At 45.2% G+C, this 12,943-nt stretch overlaps 1 protein-coding gene across 1 annotated transcript; it reads right to left on the reverse strand.

The window, feature by feature from the left end:
- Window positions 1-9,410: 9,410 nt before the first annotated feature.
- On the reverse strand, window positions 9,411-12,396 carry LOC137311548 (zinc finger protein 271-like). Its single transcript, XM_067978673.1, has one exon. It carries the CDS (start codon window positions 12,112-12,114, stop codon window positions 10,447-10,449), a length of 1,668 nt encoding a protein of 555 aa, XP_067834774.1. The 5' UTR covers window positions 12,115-12,396; the 3' UTR covers window positions 9,411-10,446.
- Window positions 12,397-12,943: the final 547 nt, after the last annotated feature.

Raw genomic sequence — 12,943 nt, forward strand, 5'->3', positions numbered from 1 at the left:
TCCTGCAGATGCCAAGTGATGTTAAGATCATTCACTATCATGAGTGCTGAGTGTTAGATTTCTGTCACCAGCCGCTTGTGCGCTCCCAGTCTCGGCGTCCGCCACGGACAGGCACTCCAGCGTACGGCTTAATTCCAGAGCCTGCTGCTTTGCGTCGGTGAGGACGACCTGGTGTGGCGGGCCCCCTCCGGTCCTTGCCCTCTCCCGGGCATTCTGGCATCTCTTCTCCTATCAAGGCAATGAGTGATTGAGTGATGGTTGCATGGTGAGCCGCTGCATGTATTGGTGTGGGTGGGGGTGACCGTGAGGGAGATGCATGGGAGGGTGCGTGTGAGACATAGCCATGAGACTGTATGAGGATTGGGTTGCGTGGTAGTGTTCGAATGGGAACTGGGGCCGTGAGTACGTGCAGGCAAGGTGAGGATGATAGTTGAGTGGGTGTGAGGAGTGATGTGAGACCGTTGTGGTGGCAGTGCAGAAGGAGTTGTGTGGTGGTGGAGGTGATGTGGAAGACAGAGTGTGGGAGAATGCGTAAGTATACTCACTTTGTCTGACCTGGTTAGGTCATTAAAGCACTTCCTGCCCTGGTCCCAGCCTTGTCTCTGGGCCGCTCCATGCTGCCAATATGGTTCTTTGCTGCAGGAGGAGCATTGGAGGACTGCCCCTTTAAATCGGGCTCCTCCTGCTGACAGCCTGTGATGTGGGTGCACAGTGTGCCCACTGTGCGGGTCTGCAACGAGAAACCCGGAAGCCACGCGTGAGTACCTTCAATTAGGCTGCGATCGCGTGCCGAGCACACCGATTTCACTGGGCTCGTTACCCACACGCCCGGTCAACCCCCCCACCCCACCCCGCTGCCAACCTGCCTCCCTCCTAATATCGGGGCCTTTGTGTCCTCCTCACAGCTTACTTTCCCACCTGGCTTTGTATCGTCAGCAAACTTGGTCTCTTCATCTAGGTCATTAATATAATTATAGCCTGGCAACCTGAGAATGACCCGTTTATTCCTACTCTCTGTTTTCTGTCCGTTATCCAATCCTCTATCCATGCTAATATATTACCCCCAATCCCATGAGTCCTTATCTTGTGTAATAATCTTTTATGTGGCACCTTATCGAATGTCTTTTGAAAATCCAAATATACTACATCCACTGGTTCCCCTTTCTCTCCTCTGCTAGTTACATCCTCAAAAAATTCAAATAGATTTGTCAAACACAATTTCCTTTTCATAAAACCATGTTGACTCTGCCCAATCATATTATGATTTTCTAAGTGCCCTGTTACCACTTCCTTAATAATAGATTCCAGCATTTTCCCGATGACTGATGTCAGGCTAACTGGCCCGTAGTTCCCTGTTTTCTATCTCCTTCCTTTCTTGAATACAGTTTTACATTTTCTACCTTCCAATCCACTGGGACCATTCTAGAATCTCGGGAATTTTGGACGATCACAACCAATGCATCCACTAACTCTGCAGCCACCTCTTTTACAACCCTCAGATGTCGGCCATCAGGTCCAGGGATTTATCGGCTTTTAGTCCCATTAATTTCTCCAGTACTTTTTTCTTTACTAATATTAATGACTCTAAGTTCCTCACTCTCATTAGCCCCTTGGTTCCCCACCATTTCCGGTATGTTTTTTGTGTCTTCTACTGTGAAGACAGATACAAAATATTTGTTTAACGTCTTCTGCCATTTCCTCATTCCCCATTATAATTTCTCCAGTCTCAGCCTCTAAGGGACCCATGTTTACTTTCACTGCTCCTTTCCTTTTTACATACTTGTGGAAAATCTTACAATCTGTTTTTATATTTTTTGTTAGTTTCTTCTCATTCTATTTTCTCCCTCTTTATCATTTTTTTGGTCATCCTTTGCTGGTTTCTAAAACTCTCCCAATCCTCAGGCTTACTACTCTTCTGGGCAGCATTATAAGCCTCTTCAATTGATCTAATACTATCCTTAACTTCTTTAGTTGGCCATGGATGGATTACTTTTCCCCCCGTGGAGTTTTTATTTCTCAACCGAATGTATGTTCGTTGAGAATTCTGAAATATTTCTTTAAACGTCTGCCACTGTTTATCTACCATCATGCCTTTGAATCTAATTTCCCAATCTATCTTCGCCAACTCGACCCTCATACATATGTAATTGGCTTTATTTAAATTTAAGACTCTAGTTTCTGATTTGAGTACGTCACTCTCGAACTCAACGTGAAATTCTATGATAATATGATCACTCTTCCCCAGAGGATCCTTTACTGTGCGATTACTAACTAACCCTGTCTCATTACACAAGACAAGATCTAAAATAGCCTGTTCCCTGGTTGGTTCCACGACGTATTGCTCCAGGAAACTGTCTCGAATACATTCCATGAACTTGTCCTCCAGACTACCTTTGCCAATTTGATTTGCCCAGTCTGTATGAAGATTAAAGTTCCCCATGATTATTGCATTATCTTTGTTACAAGTTCCTATTATTTCATGATTAATACTCTGTCCAACGGTATAGTTACTAACAGGGGGCCTATAAACTCCTCCCACCAGTGTTTTCTGCCCCTTATTATTTCTTATCTCCATCCATATTAATTCCAGTTCCTGATCTTCTGAGCCAAGATCCTTTCTCACCACTATCCTTATCTCATCCTTTATCATCAGGGCTCCCCCTGCTCCTTTTCCATTCTCCCTGTCTTTTCAAAATGTCAAGTACCCTGGAATATTTAGTTCCCAACCTTGTTCGCCTTGCAACCGCGTCTCTGTTCCTGCACCCCCTTTACAATTCTTCCTACCAAAATGTATCACTTTGCACTTCTCTGTGTTTAATTTCATCTGCCACGTGTCCGCCCATTCCACCAGCCTGTCTATATCCTCTTGAAGTCTATCACTATCCTCCTCACTGTTCACTACACTTCCAAGTTTTGGGTCATCTGCAAATTTTGAAATTATGCCCTGTACACCCAAGTCCAAGTCATTAATATATATCAAAAAAAGAGTGGTCCCAGCACCGACCCCTGGGGAACACCACTGTACACCTCCCTCCAGTCCGAAAAACAACCATTCACCAGTACTCTCTGTTTCCTGTCACTCAGCCAATTTCCTATCCATGCTGCCACTGTCCCTTTTATTCCATGAGCTTCAACTTTGATGACAAGCCTATTATGCGGCACTTTATCAAACGCCTTTGGAAATCCATATACACAACATCAACCGCATTGCCCTCATCGACCCTCTCTGTTACCGCATCAAAAAACTCAATCGAGTTAGTTAAGCCTTTAACAAATCCATGCTGATTTTCCCGAATCAATCCACACTTGTCCAAGTGACTGTTAATTCTGTCCCAGATTATTGTTTCTAAAAGTTTCCCCACCACTGAGGTTAAACTGACCGGCCTGTAGTTGCTGGGTTTATCCTTGCACCCTTTTTTGAACAAGGGTGTAACATTTGCAATTCTCCAGTCCTCTGGCACCACCCCTGTATCTACGGGAAGTTTGGAAGATTATGGCCAGTACCTCCGCAATTTCCACCCATACTTCCCTCAATAACCTAGGATGCATCCCATCCGGACCAGGTGACTTATCTACTTTCGGTACAGCTAGCCTTTCTAGTACCTCCTCTTTATCAATTTTTAGCCCATCCATTATCTCAACTATATCTTCCTTTACTGAGAACCTGGCAGCATCTTCTTCCTTGGTAAAGACAGATGCAAAGTACTCATTTAGTACCTCGGCCATGCTGAGATTGTTGTCAATTGTCCAGCGAGGACCTGGCTGCAGTAAGGATGGGGGAGGTGCAGGCACTCCTGCCTTATTTATTCTTCAAGGCCAATCTGTCAATGAGGAAAGAGCTAATTTGTTGAGTTGTAACTTTGCTTCTATCTTCAGAGAGGAAGATGGGAGGGATTTACATAAATTAGAATTCATATTTGTCAGTGATACCAGAGGCACCAATAAAATAGAATGAGGAGCAAGCAAGAGAGTGTTATTGGGTGTATGTGGAGATGACCATCAGAGCAGGCTTCACAGGCCATGTGGACTGTTTCTGTGATGTATTAGTCAATGGAAAAACAAAGGATTACAGCCAAACATGAATTTATGCAACATTAAAGGAAACGATACACTTTAGATTCCTTCCGTAGAAAAAAAACTCTGAACAGTTCTTGGCTCCATGTTCCAGACTACTCTCGGACATGATCCCCAGCTCCCTCTGCCACTGAAGGGTTTTCACTTACCTTGATATCTAGGTAACATTCTCAGTGTGGCTTGGAAATGAACTGAGGACTCTTTTGGGTTTGGTCTTGTTCCATCACTGGATCCTCTTGATCTTTACATGTGCCAGGCAATGACCATCTCCAACAAGAGAGAGTCTAACCACCTCCCCTTGACATTCAATGGCATTACCATCGCCGAATCCCCCACCATCAACATTCTAGGGGTCACCATTGACCAGAAACTTAACTGGACCAGCCATATAAATACTGTGGCTACGAGAGCAGGTCAGAGGCTGGGTATTCTGCGGCGAGTGACTCACCTCCTGACTCCCCAAAGCCTTTCCACCATCTACAAGGCACAAATCAGGAGTGTGATGGAATACTCTCCACTTACCTGGATGAGTGCAGCTCCAACAACATTCAAGAAGCTCGACATCATCCAGGACAAAGCAGCCTGCTTGATTGGCACCCCATCCACCACCCTAAACATTCACTCCCTTCACCACCGGCGCACTGTGGCTGCAGTGTGTACCAACCACAGGATGCACTGCAGCAACTCGCCAAGGCTTCTTCGACAGCACCTCCCAAACCCGCGACCTCTACCACCTAGAAGGACAAGGGCAGCAGGCACATGGGAACAACACCACCTGCACGTTCCCCTCCAAGTCACACACCATCCCGACTAGGAAATATATCGCCGTTCCTTCATCGTCGCTGGGTCAAAATCCTGGAACTCCCTTCCTAACAGCACTGTGGGAGAACCTTCACCACACGGACTGCAGCAGTTCAAGAAGGCGGCTCACCACCACCTTCTCAAGGGGCAATTAGGGATGGGCAATAAATGCCGGCCTCGCTAGCGACACCCACATCCCATGAATGAATAAAAAAAAATGACAGAGCAATAGAGCATCAAACCTTGTTTTACGGTTTAATTGCCAAACTCATTTATTACACAGGAATACAACCAGTGACCAGTCGCAGGAACATAACATACAATTCATGGTAGTTGTTAGACATGGCTAGCTTCTCACTGTAAATATAAAATAATAGCTTGCAACTTCTTTGCTAAACAATGGTGACTAATTTTGACATAGTAATTCTTTCTCCTTTTCTCACAAACTTCAAAAGTTATCTGGTTAAACTAAGTCTCTTCAGGAGTTGCAGGCAGACTCATTAACTTGAGACAGGCTGGCTGATCAATACTTTTCAAACTGTCAGCTGGGACCAAGTAAAATTTAAATAAGTTTGTTCAATTCAAAAGTAGCTCCCAATCGAAGACAGGGCTCTGAGGAAAGAGCAGGGGAGTGAGATTAATTGGACAGCTCTTTGAGACAGTCAGCATGATGGGCCAAATGGACTCCTTCTGTGCTGTACTATACATTGGTTCTATATTTAAACAGGTCAGACAGAATACTCCTGGTCAAACGGATGATTCCACCCCTCCCCTGAAACTCATTTTCAGACAGGTCGACTGATTATTGAAACAAAGTACAAGAAAAATGAACTGGACTAGTCTTCTGTGAGTGAAGCTGGATTTTCACCCCTTACGTACTGTGACAGAATTAAAGAAGCCAATACCAGGATAAATCTTAGTCAGAGGAAAGATGGTGAGAAATCAACGTTGGGAGTTTTGCTTTAAAATCTCGGACTGGGTGATGGTGAGGTTGGAGTTGGCAAGTCAGTTTCTGAGGATGCTGAGTTTCTTTATTTACTTGGCACTGATTAGTTGTTGGCTAGGACAGAAGGTGACTGATAATCACAGCTGAATTTACCAATTCAAATGGTTAGAATAAGTTGGAAGGGTTCTTTTTGAGAATTGGGGTACTGTTAACTTTATAGAATTTATGACAGGAATAACCACCTCATGTTGCTAGTTCTGGTCTCCCCGACAAGTGGAAACATTTTCTCTATGTCTACCCTATCAAACCTTTTCATAATCTTAAAGACCTCGATCAGGACAACATTCAGCCTTCTCTTTTCTAGAGAATAATAGAGCGCCAGCCTGTTCAATCTTTCCTGATTGGTATAACCTCTCAGTTCTGGTATCATCCTTGTAAATCTTTTTTGCACCTTCTCCAGTGCCTCTATATCCTTTTTATAATATGGAGACCAGAAGCATGCACAGTGCTCCAAGTGTGGTGTAAGCAAAGTATCGCTCAGGAAGTGAGGAAAGAACAAGGAGCTTGGATCTTTAAGTGGAAGGTGAACATAGCTGGACAAAGTATTTTCTGCATTATAAATTCCTGTGTCGACATTTATAACCAACATCGCCTGTGTAAACTTGTCATGCAGGCAGGAGGGTGAAATCACAGTGGTTCACATAATTAAAATGAGTGAGTTTTTCGAAGTTCACAGAGTAATCAAGGGCACTCTGCACGGATTTGTTAGCTGCCTGGTCTACTTTTGTTCTCGGGACCTAATGACCTGAGCCCAGCTTCAACATTTGCTGCTAACACAAAAGTAGCAGGTTTGGCAAACAACTAGGAGGACTGTGAAAGACTTCAGGAGGACACAGGTTAATAGAATGGGCAGGCAGGTGGCAAATGCAATTTCATGTGAAGAGTGAGGAAAAACAGGAAATGGGAGTGTGCATTTAATGGAAAGACACTGAAGGATGTGAATCAGCAGGTACCTCATTTCTTGAAAGTGCAAGTGCAGGTAAATAAAGCCATAGAAAAGGAAATTAGAATTGGGGTTTTATAAAGAATTCAAGAGTAAAGAAGTCATGATGAATTTATTCAAAACACTGGTTAGGCCACAGTTACGGAGTACTGTGAGCCGTTTTGGGTGCTCCATTACAGAAAGGATATTGAATAGAGACTAAACAGGAGAACTTTCTTGATCAGTATGTTTCCGGCCCAATGAGGAAGGAGGCATTGCTTGATCTGGTTCTGGGGAATGAGGTGGGCCAAGTGTCAGTGGGGGAACATTTAGAGAGCAGCGATCAAAGTATCATAAGCTTTAGAATAAAAATGGAAAAGGACACTGACCACTCTAAAGTAAAAATACTCAATTGGAGGAGGACCAATTTCAATGGGATGAGAACAGATCTGGCCCGGGTAAATTGGAATCAAAGATTGGCAGGCAAAACCGTAATTGAACAATTAAAGAGGAGATGGTTCGGGTACAGTCTGGGCACATTCCCACGAGGCAGAATGGTAGGGCAACTAAAGCCAGAGCTCTCTGGATGACAAAAGAGAGAGAGAGTAAGGTGAAATGGAAAAAAGGGGCGTATGACAGATGTCAGGTTGATAATACAAGTGAGAACCAGACAGAATATAGAAAGGTCAGAGAGGAAGTGAAAAAGGAAATAAGAGGGGCAGAGAGAGAGTATGAGAATAGACTGGCGGCCAACATAAAAGGGAATCCAAAAGTCTTCTCTAGGCAGTAAACAGTAAACGGGTAGTGAGGAGGGGTGGGACTGATTGGGGACCATAAAGGAGATCTACTCATGGAGGCAGAGGGCATGGCCGAGGTACTAAATGAGTACTTTGCATCTGTCTTCACCAAGGAAGAAGTTTTTTTTTATTTGTTCATGGGATGTGGGCGTCGCTGGCGAGGCCGGCATTTATTGCCCATCCCTAATTGCCCTTGAGAAGGTGGTGGTGAGCCGCCTTCTTGAACCGCTGCAGTCAGTGTGCTGAAGGTTCTCCCACAGGTAGGTAATATGCTGCCAAAATCACAGTAAGTGAAGGGGTAGTTGAGATACTGGATGGGCTAAAAATTGATAAAGAGGAGGCACTAGAAAGGCTAGCTGTACCGAAAGTAGATAAGGCACCCGGTCCGGATGGGATGCATCCTAGGTTGTTGAGGGAAGTAAGGGTGGAAATTGCGGAGGTACTGGCCATAATCTTCCAAACATCCGTAGATACAGGGGTGGTGCCAGAGGACTGGAGAATTGCAAATGTTACACCCTTGTTCAAAAAAGGGTGTCAGGATAAACCCAGCAACTACAGGCCAGTCAGTTTAACCTCAGTGGTGGGGAAACTTTTAGAAACGATAATCCGGGACAGAATTAACAGTCACTTGGACAAGGGTGGATTAATGAAGGAAAGCCAGCACGGATTTATTTGTTTGACCAACTTGATAAGAGTTTTTTGATGAGGTAACAGAGAGGGTCGATGAGGGCAATGCGGTTGATGTGATGTATATGGACTTTCAAAAGGCGTTTGATAAAGTGCCACATAATAGGCTTGTCATCAAAGTTGAAGCTCATGGAATAAAACGGTCAGTGGCAACATGGATAGGAAATTGGCTGAGTGACAGGAAACAGAGAGTAGTGGTGAACGGTTGTTTTTCGGACTGGAGGGAGGTGTACAGTGGTGTTCCCCAGGGGTCGGTGCTGGGACCACTGCTTTTCTTGATATATATTAATGACTTGGACTTGGGTGTACAGGGCACAATTTCAAAATTTGCAGATGAAACAAAACTTGGAAGTGTAGTGAACAGTGAGGAGGATAGTGATAGATTTCAAGAGGATATAGACAGGCTGGTGGAATGGGCGGACACGTGGCAGATGGAATTAAACACAGAGAATTGTGAAGTGATACATTTCGGTAGGAAGAACGAGGAGAGGCAATGTAAACTAGAGGGCACAATTCTAAAAGGGGTACAGGAACAGAGAGATCTGGGGGTATATGGGCACAAATCATTGAAGGTGGCAGGGCAGGTTGAGAAAGTGGTTAAAAAAGCATACGGGATCCTGGGCTTTATAAATAGAGGCACAGAGTACAAAAGTATGGAAGTCATGATGAACCTTTATAAAACACTGGTTCGACCACAACTGGAGTATTGTGTCCAGTTCTGGGCACCGCACTTTAGGAAAGATGTGAAGGCGGAGAGAGGGTGCAGAAGAGATTTACTAGAATGATTCCAGGGATGAGGGACTTCAGTTTTGTGGATAGACTGGAGAAGCTGGGGTTGTTCTCCCTGGAACAGAGAAGGTTGCGAGGAGATTTGATCGAGTTATTCAAAATCATGAAGGGTCTAGACAGAGTAGATAGAGAGAAACTGTTCCCATTGGTGGAAGGGTCAAGGACCAGAGGACATAGATTTAAGGTGATTGGCAAAAGAACCAAAGGCGACATGAGGAAAAACATTTTTACACAGCGAGTGGTTAGGATCTGGAATGCACTGCCCGAGGGGGTGGTGGAGGCAGATTCAATCATGGCCTTCAAAAGGGAACTGGATAAGTACTTGAAGGGAAAAAATTTGCAGGGCTGCGGGAAAAGGACGGGTGAGTGGGACTAGCTGGATTGCTCTTGTAGAGAGCCGACATGGACTTGATTGGCCGAATGGCCTCCTTCTGTGCTGTAACCTTTCTATGATTCTATGGTTCTAGCATACAAGGACAATTTCAGCACAGAAGTTGAAGGAGATTTAATAGAGGGTGTTTAATATCATAGAAAATCTGAGTCGGGTGAGTGTATTGTCTGGTTGGGGAGACAGTGAAGAGGGGTCTTCAATTTAAAATGAGAGAGGGTTGGGAGAATTTTTTTTGTTGTTGGAATGTGGAATGTTTCACTACAAGAAGTAGTTAAGGCAGAGACCATTGCATCTTTTAGGGGAAAAGAGGATACATATTTGAAATACTGGATTATGGGGAGAAAGCAGGGCAGTAAGATTAGTTCGGGCAAAGAACCAGCACACACATGGGAGCGGTGAACTTTTATTGTTCTGTAACATACAATGCTTTGGATTTCCTGAGGGTCAATCATTTACAATTAATTATTAATGTTTTCTTGTAACACTGCATTTTGAAATTTGCGGTGGGACAGAATATGATAGCACGTCCTAGCACTGTGAGTAGAGTCCGTCAGAGGTTGATTTTAATGTTGACCGTGACTTTTATTATTTGTTCTCTGGACGGTGCGAAGCAAAGGTCCCATTCACGGCCCATCTCCAGTGCCCCTGACAGTCGGCCACATGGCACCCTACAGTTGGGCCAGAGCAGGGTGGGGCGACAGGTTCTTCTCTAAAGCAGATTTAGGAATCAATTGGATTTTTACAACAATCAGCAGCTCACCACCAGTATTTCTGGCCCAATGGAATTCAATTCCTGATGTCTGGTGTGTTGGTCCACAAAGAGACTCATTCTAAACAGCAAGCTTTGGTGAAACCAACTAATTAAAGCCACAGAGTGGAGTCGTGAGTCTCCCACCTAATCCGATGCATTCCATGGTTTGTGTCCAGGATGAACTCACTCCTGCTGCATCCAGTGCATCTGCATTTTACACATAGGGTTCTACAGAGCGTGGATTCTCTGGTGCCTTGTCAGGTCACAGGAAGTGCAAAAGTGGATTTTACATACGGTACATTCGAAGGGTTTCTCTCCTGTGTGAGTACGCCGATGATTTGTGAGGTGACTAGATGTGTAAAATCTATTTTTGCACACCGGACATTCGAAAGGTTTCTCTCCAGTGTGGATCCGTTGGTGCACAGTCAGGTTACCAGACTGGGTAAATCGCCTGCCGCACACGGTACACTCAAAGGGTTTCTCCCCAGTGTGAGTTCGCTGATGGACAGTCAGTTCATGGGATGTACAAAATCTCATTTTACACACTGTGCATTCGAAGGGTTTCTCTCCTGTGTGAGTTCTCTGGTGCTTGGTCAGGTAGCTGGCTGCATAAAATCTCATTCCACACACTGTGCATTCGAAGGGTTTCTCCCCAGAGTGGATTTGCTGATGCCTTGTTAGGTCGTGCGAGGTGCAAAACTGTTTATTACAGACTGCACATTTAAAGGGTTTCTCCCCCGTGTGAATTTGTTGGTGCCTTCTCAGGTCATGGGATTTGCAAAATCGTTTCTGGCACACGGTGCATTGGAACGGTTTCTCTCCAGTATGAATTCGCTGATGCCATATCAAGTGACTGGATGAGTGAAATCGCTTGGCACACACCGTACACTGGAACGGTTTCTCCCCAGTGTGAATTCGCTGATGCACCATCAGTTCCTGGGAGGTGCAAAATCGTTTTTCACACACTGTGCATTCGAAGGGTTTCTCCCCAGTGTGAATTCTCTGGTGCTTGGTCAGGTTACTGGATGCACAAAATCTCTTCTTGCACACCGGACATTCGAAAGGTTTCTCTGCTGTGTGGATCCGTTGGTGCACAGTCAGGTTACCCAATTGACTAAATCGCCTGCCGCACACGGTACACTCAAAGGGTTTCTCCCCAGTGTGAGTTCGCTGATGGACAGTCAGTTCATGGGATGTACAAAATCTCATTTTACACACTGCACATTCAAAGGGTTTCTCTCCCGTGTGAGTTCTCTGGTGCTTGGTCAGGTGACTGGCTGTGTAAAATCTCATTCCACACACTGTGCATTCGAAGGGTTTCTCCCCAGTGTGGATTCTCTGGTGCTTCGTCAGGTTACTGGATGCACAAAATCTCTTCTCACAAACATGACACTGGAATGGTTTCTCCCCAGTGTGAGTTTGTTGATGCTGTATCAGGTGACTGGATGTGTAAAATCTCTTTTTACACACTGCACATTCAAATGGTCTCTCCCCAGTGTGGATTCGCTGATGAACTATCAGATGACTGGATTTGTAAAATTGCTTCATACAAACTGTGCATTCAAATGGTTTGCCTTTACTGTGTGCTGACCGATGGAATGGTTTGCCTTTACTGTGTGCTGACCGATGAAATGGTTTGCCTTTACTGTGTGCTGACCGATGCTGTACCAATTCACTGCATGTGGAGAACTGGCTTGTGCACTGAAAGACTTTCTGCCCGGTGTGAACTCGCAGATGCCTCTTGAAGTGGCTGGGTGAGCTGCAGCCCATCTCACACACAGCACGGTGAGAGCCACCCCCTTTGTTAACCACCGGTACTTGCTGGCTCGCTCCAGGTGTCTCAGGTGATGGCGGGTCATCATCATTTAACAGTTGACTTTCTCTCACAATGTCCATGGTATCTCCATCAACCAAACCTGAAGGAACAACAAATGAATTAACCACACCCTGTGGCCCTCCCAGTACATTTGACTTGATCCCAGGGAATAGAAAATGTTACTTTTATCTGCTTCCATCCATGAATGTAAAAAAAAAATCTCACCACACAGCCCTGCATCAGGAAAAGTACAATGCCCTCTGTCTCAGCACCAACTTCAACAGCAGTCAGATAACCAGATTAATGCAAGTTCAGTCGTATTGGGGGTAGTATTGAGCTGTCACTACTCCAGAATCACCCCGGAATGCAAAAATTTGATTAGGCCCTTATCAAAGTCACAAATGACATCCTATGTGACGATGTGAACTCTCCCTCCTCATCCTTCTCCACCTGTCTGCAGCCTTTGACACGGTTGACCACACCATCCTCCTCCAACCCCTCTCCTCCGTCGTCCAGCTGGGTGGGACTGCACTCGCCTGGTTCCATTCTTATCTCTTCAGTCAGCCAGAGAATCTCCCACAATGGCTTCTCTTCCCGCTCCCACATTCTTACCTCTGCAATCCCCCAAGGATCCATCCTTAGTCCCCTCCTATTTCTAATCTACATGCGGCCCCCTCAACGACATCATCCAAAAACATGTCAGGTTCCACATGTACGCTGACGACACCCAGCTCTACCTCACCACCACCACCCTCGACCCCTCCACTGTCTCTGAATTGTCACACAGCATGTCCAACATCCAGAATTGGATGAGCAAAAATTTCCTCCAACTAAATATTGGGAAGACCAAAGCCATTGTCTTTGGTCCCCGCCACAAACTCCGTCCCTAGGCCACCGACTCCATCCACA

This window comes from Heptranchias perlo, unplaced genomic scaffold, assembly GCF_035084215.1.
Source record: "Heptranchias perlo isolate sHepPer1 unplaced genomic scaffold, sHepPer1.hap1 HAP1_SCAFFOLD_349, whole genome shotgun sequence".
In the NCBI taxonomy this organism is placed as follows: Eukaryota; Metazoa; Chordata; class Chondrichthyes; order Hexanchiformes; family Hexanchidae; genus Heptranchias; species Heptranchias perlo.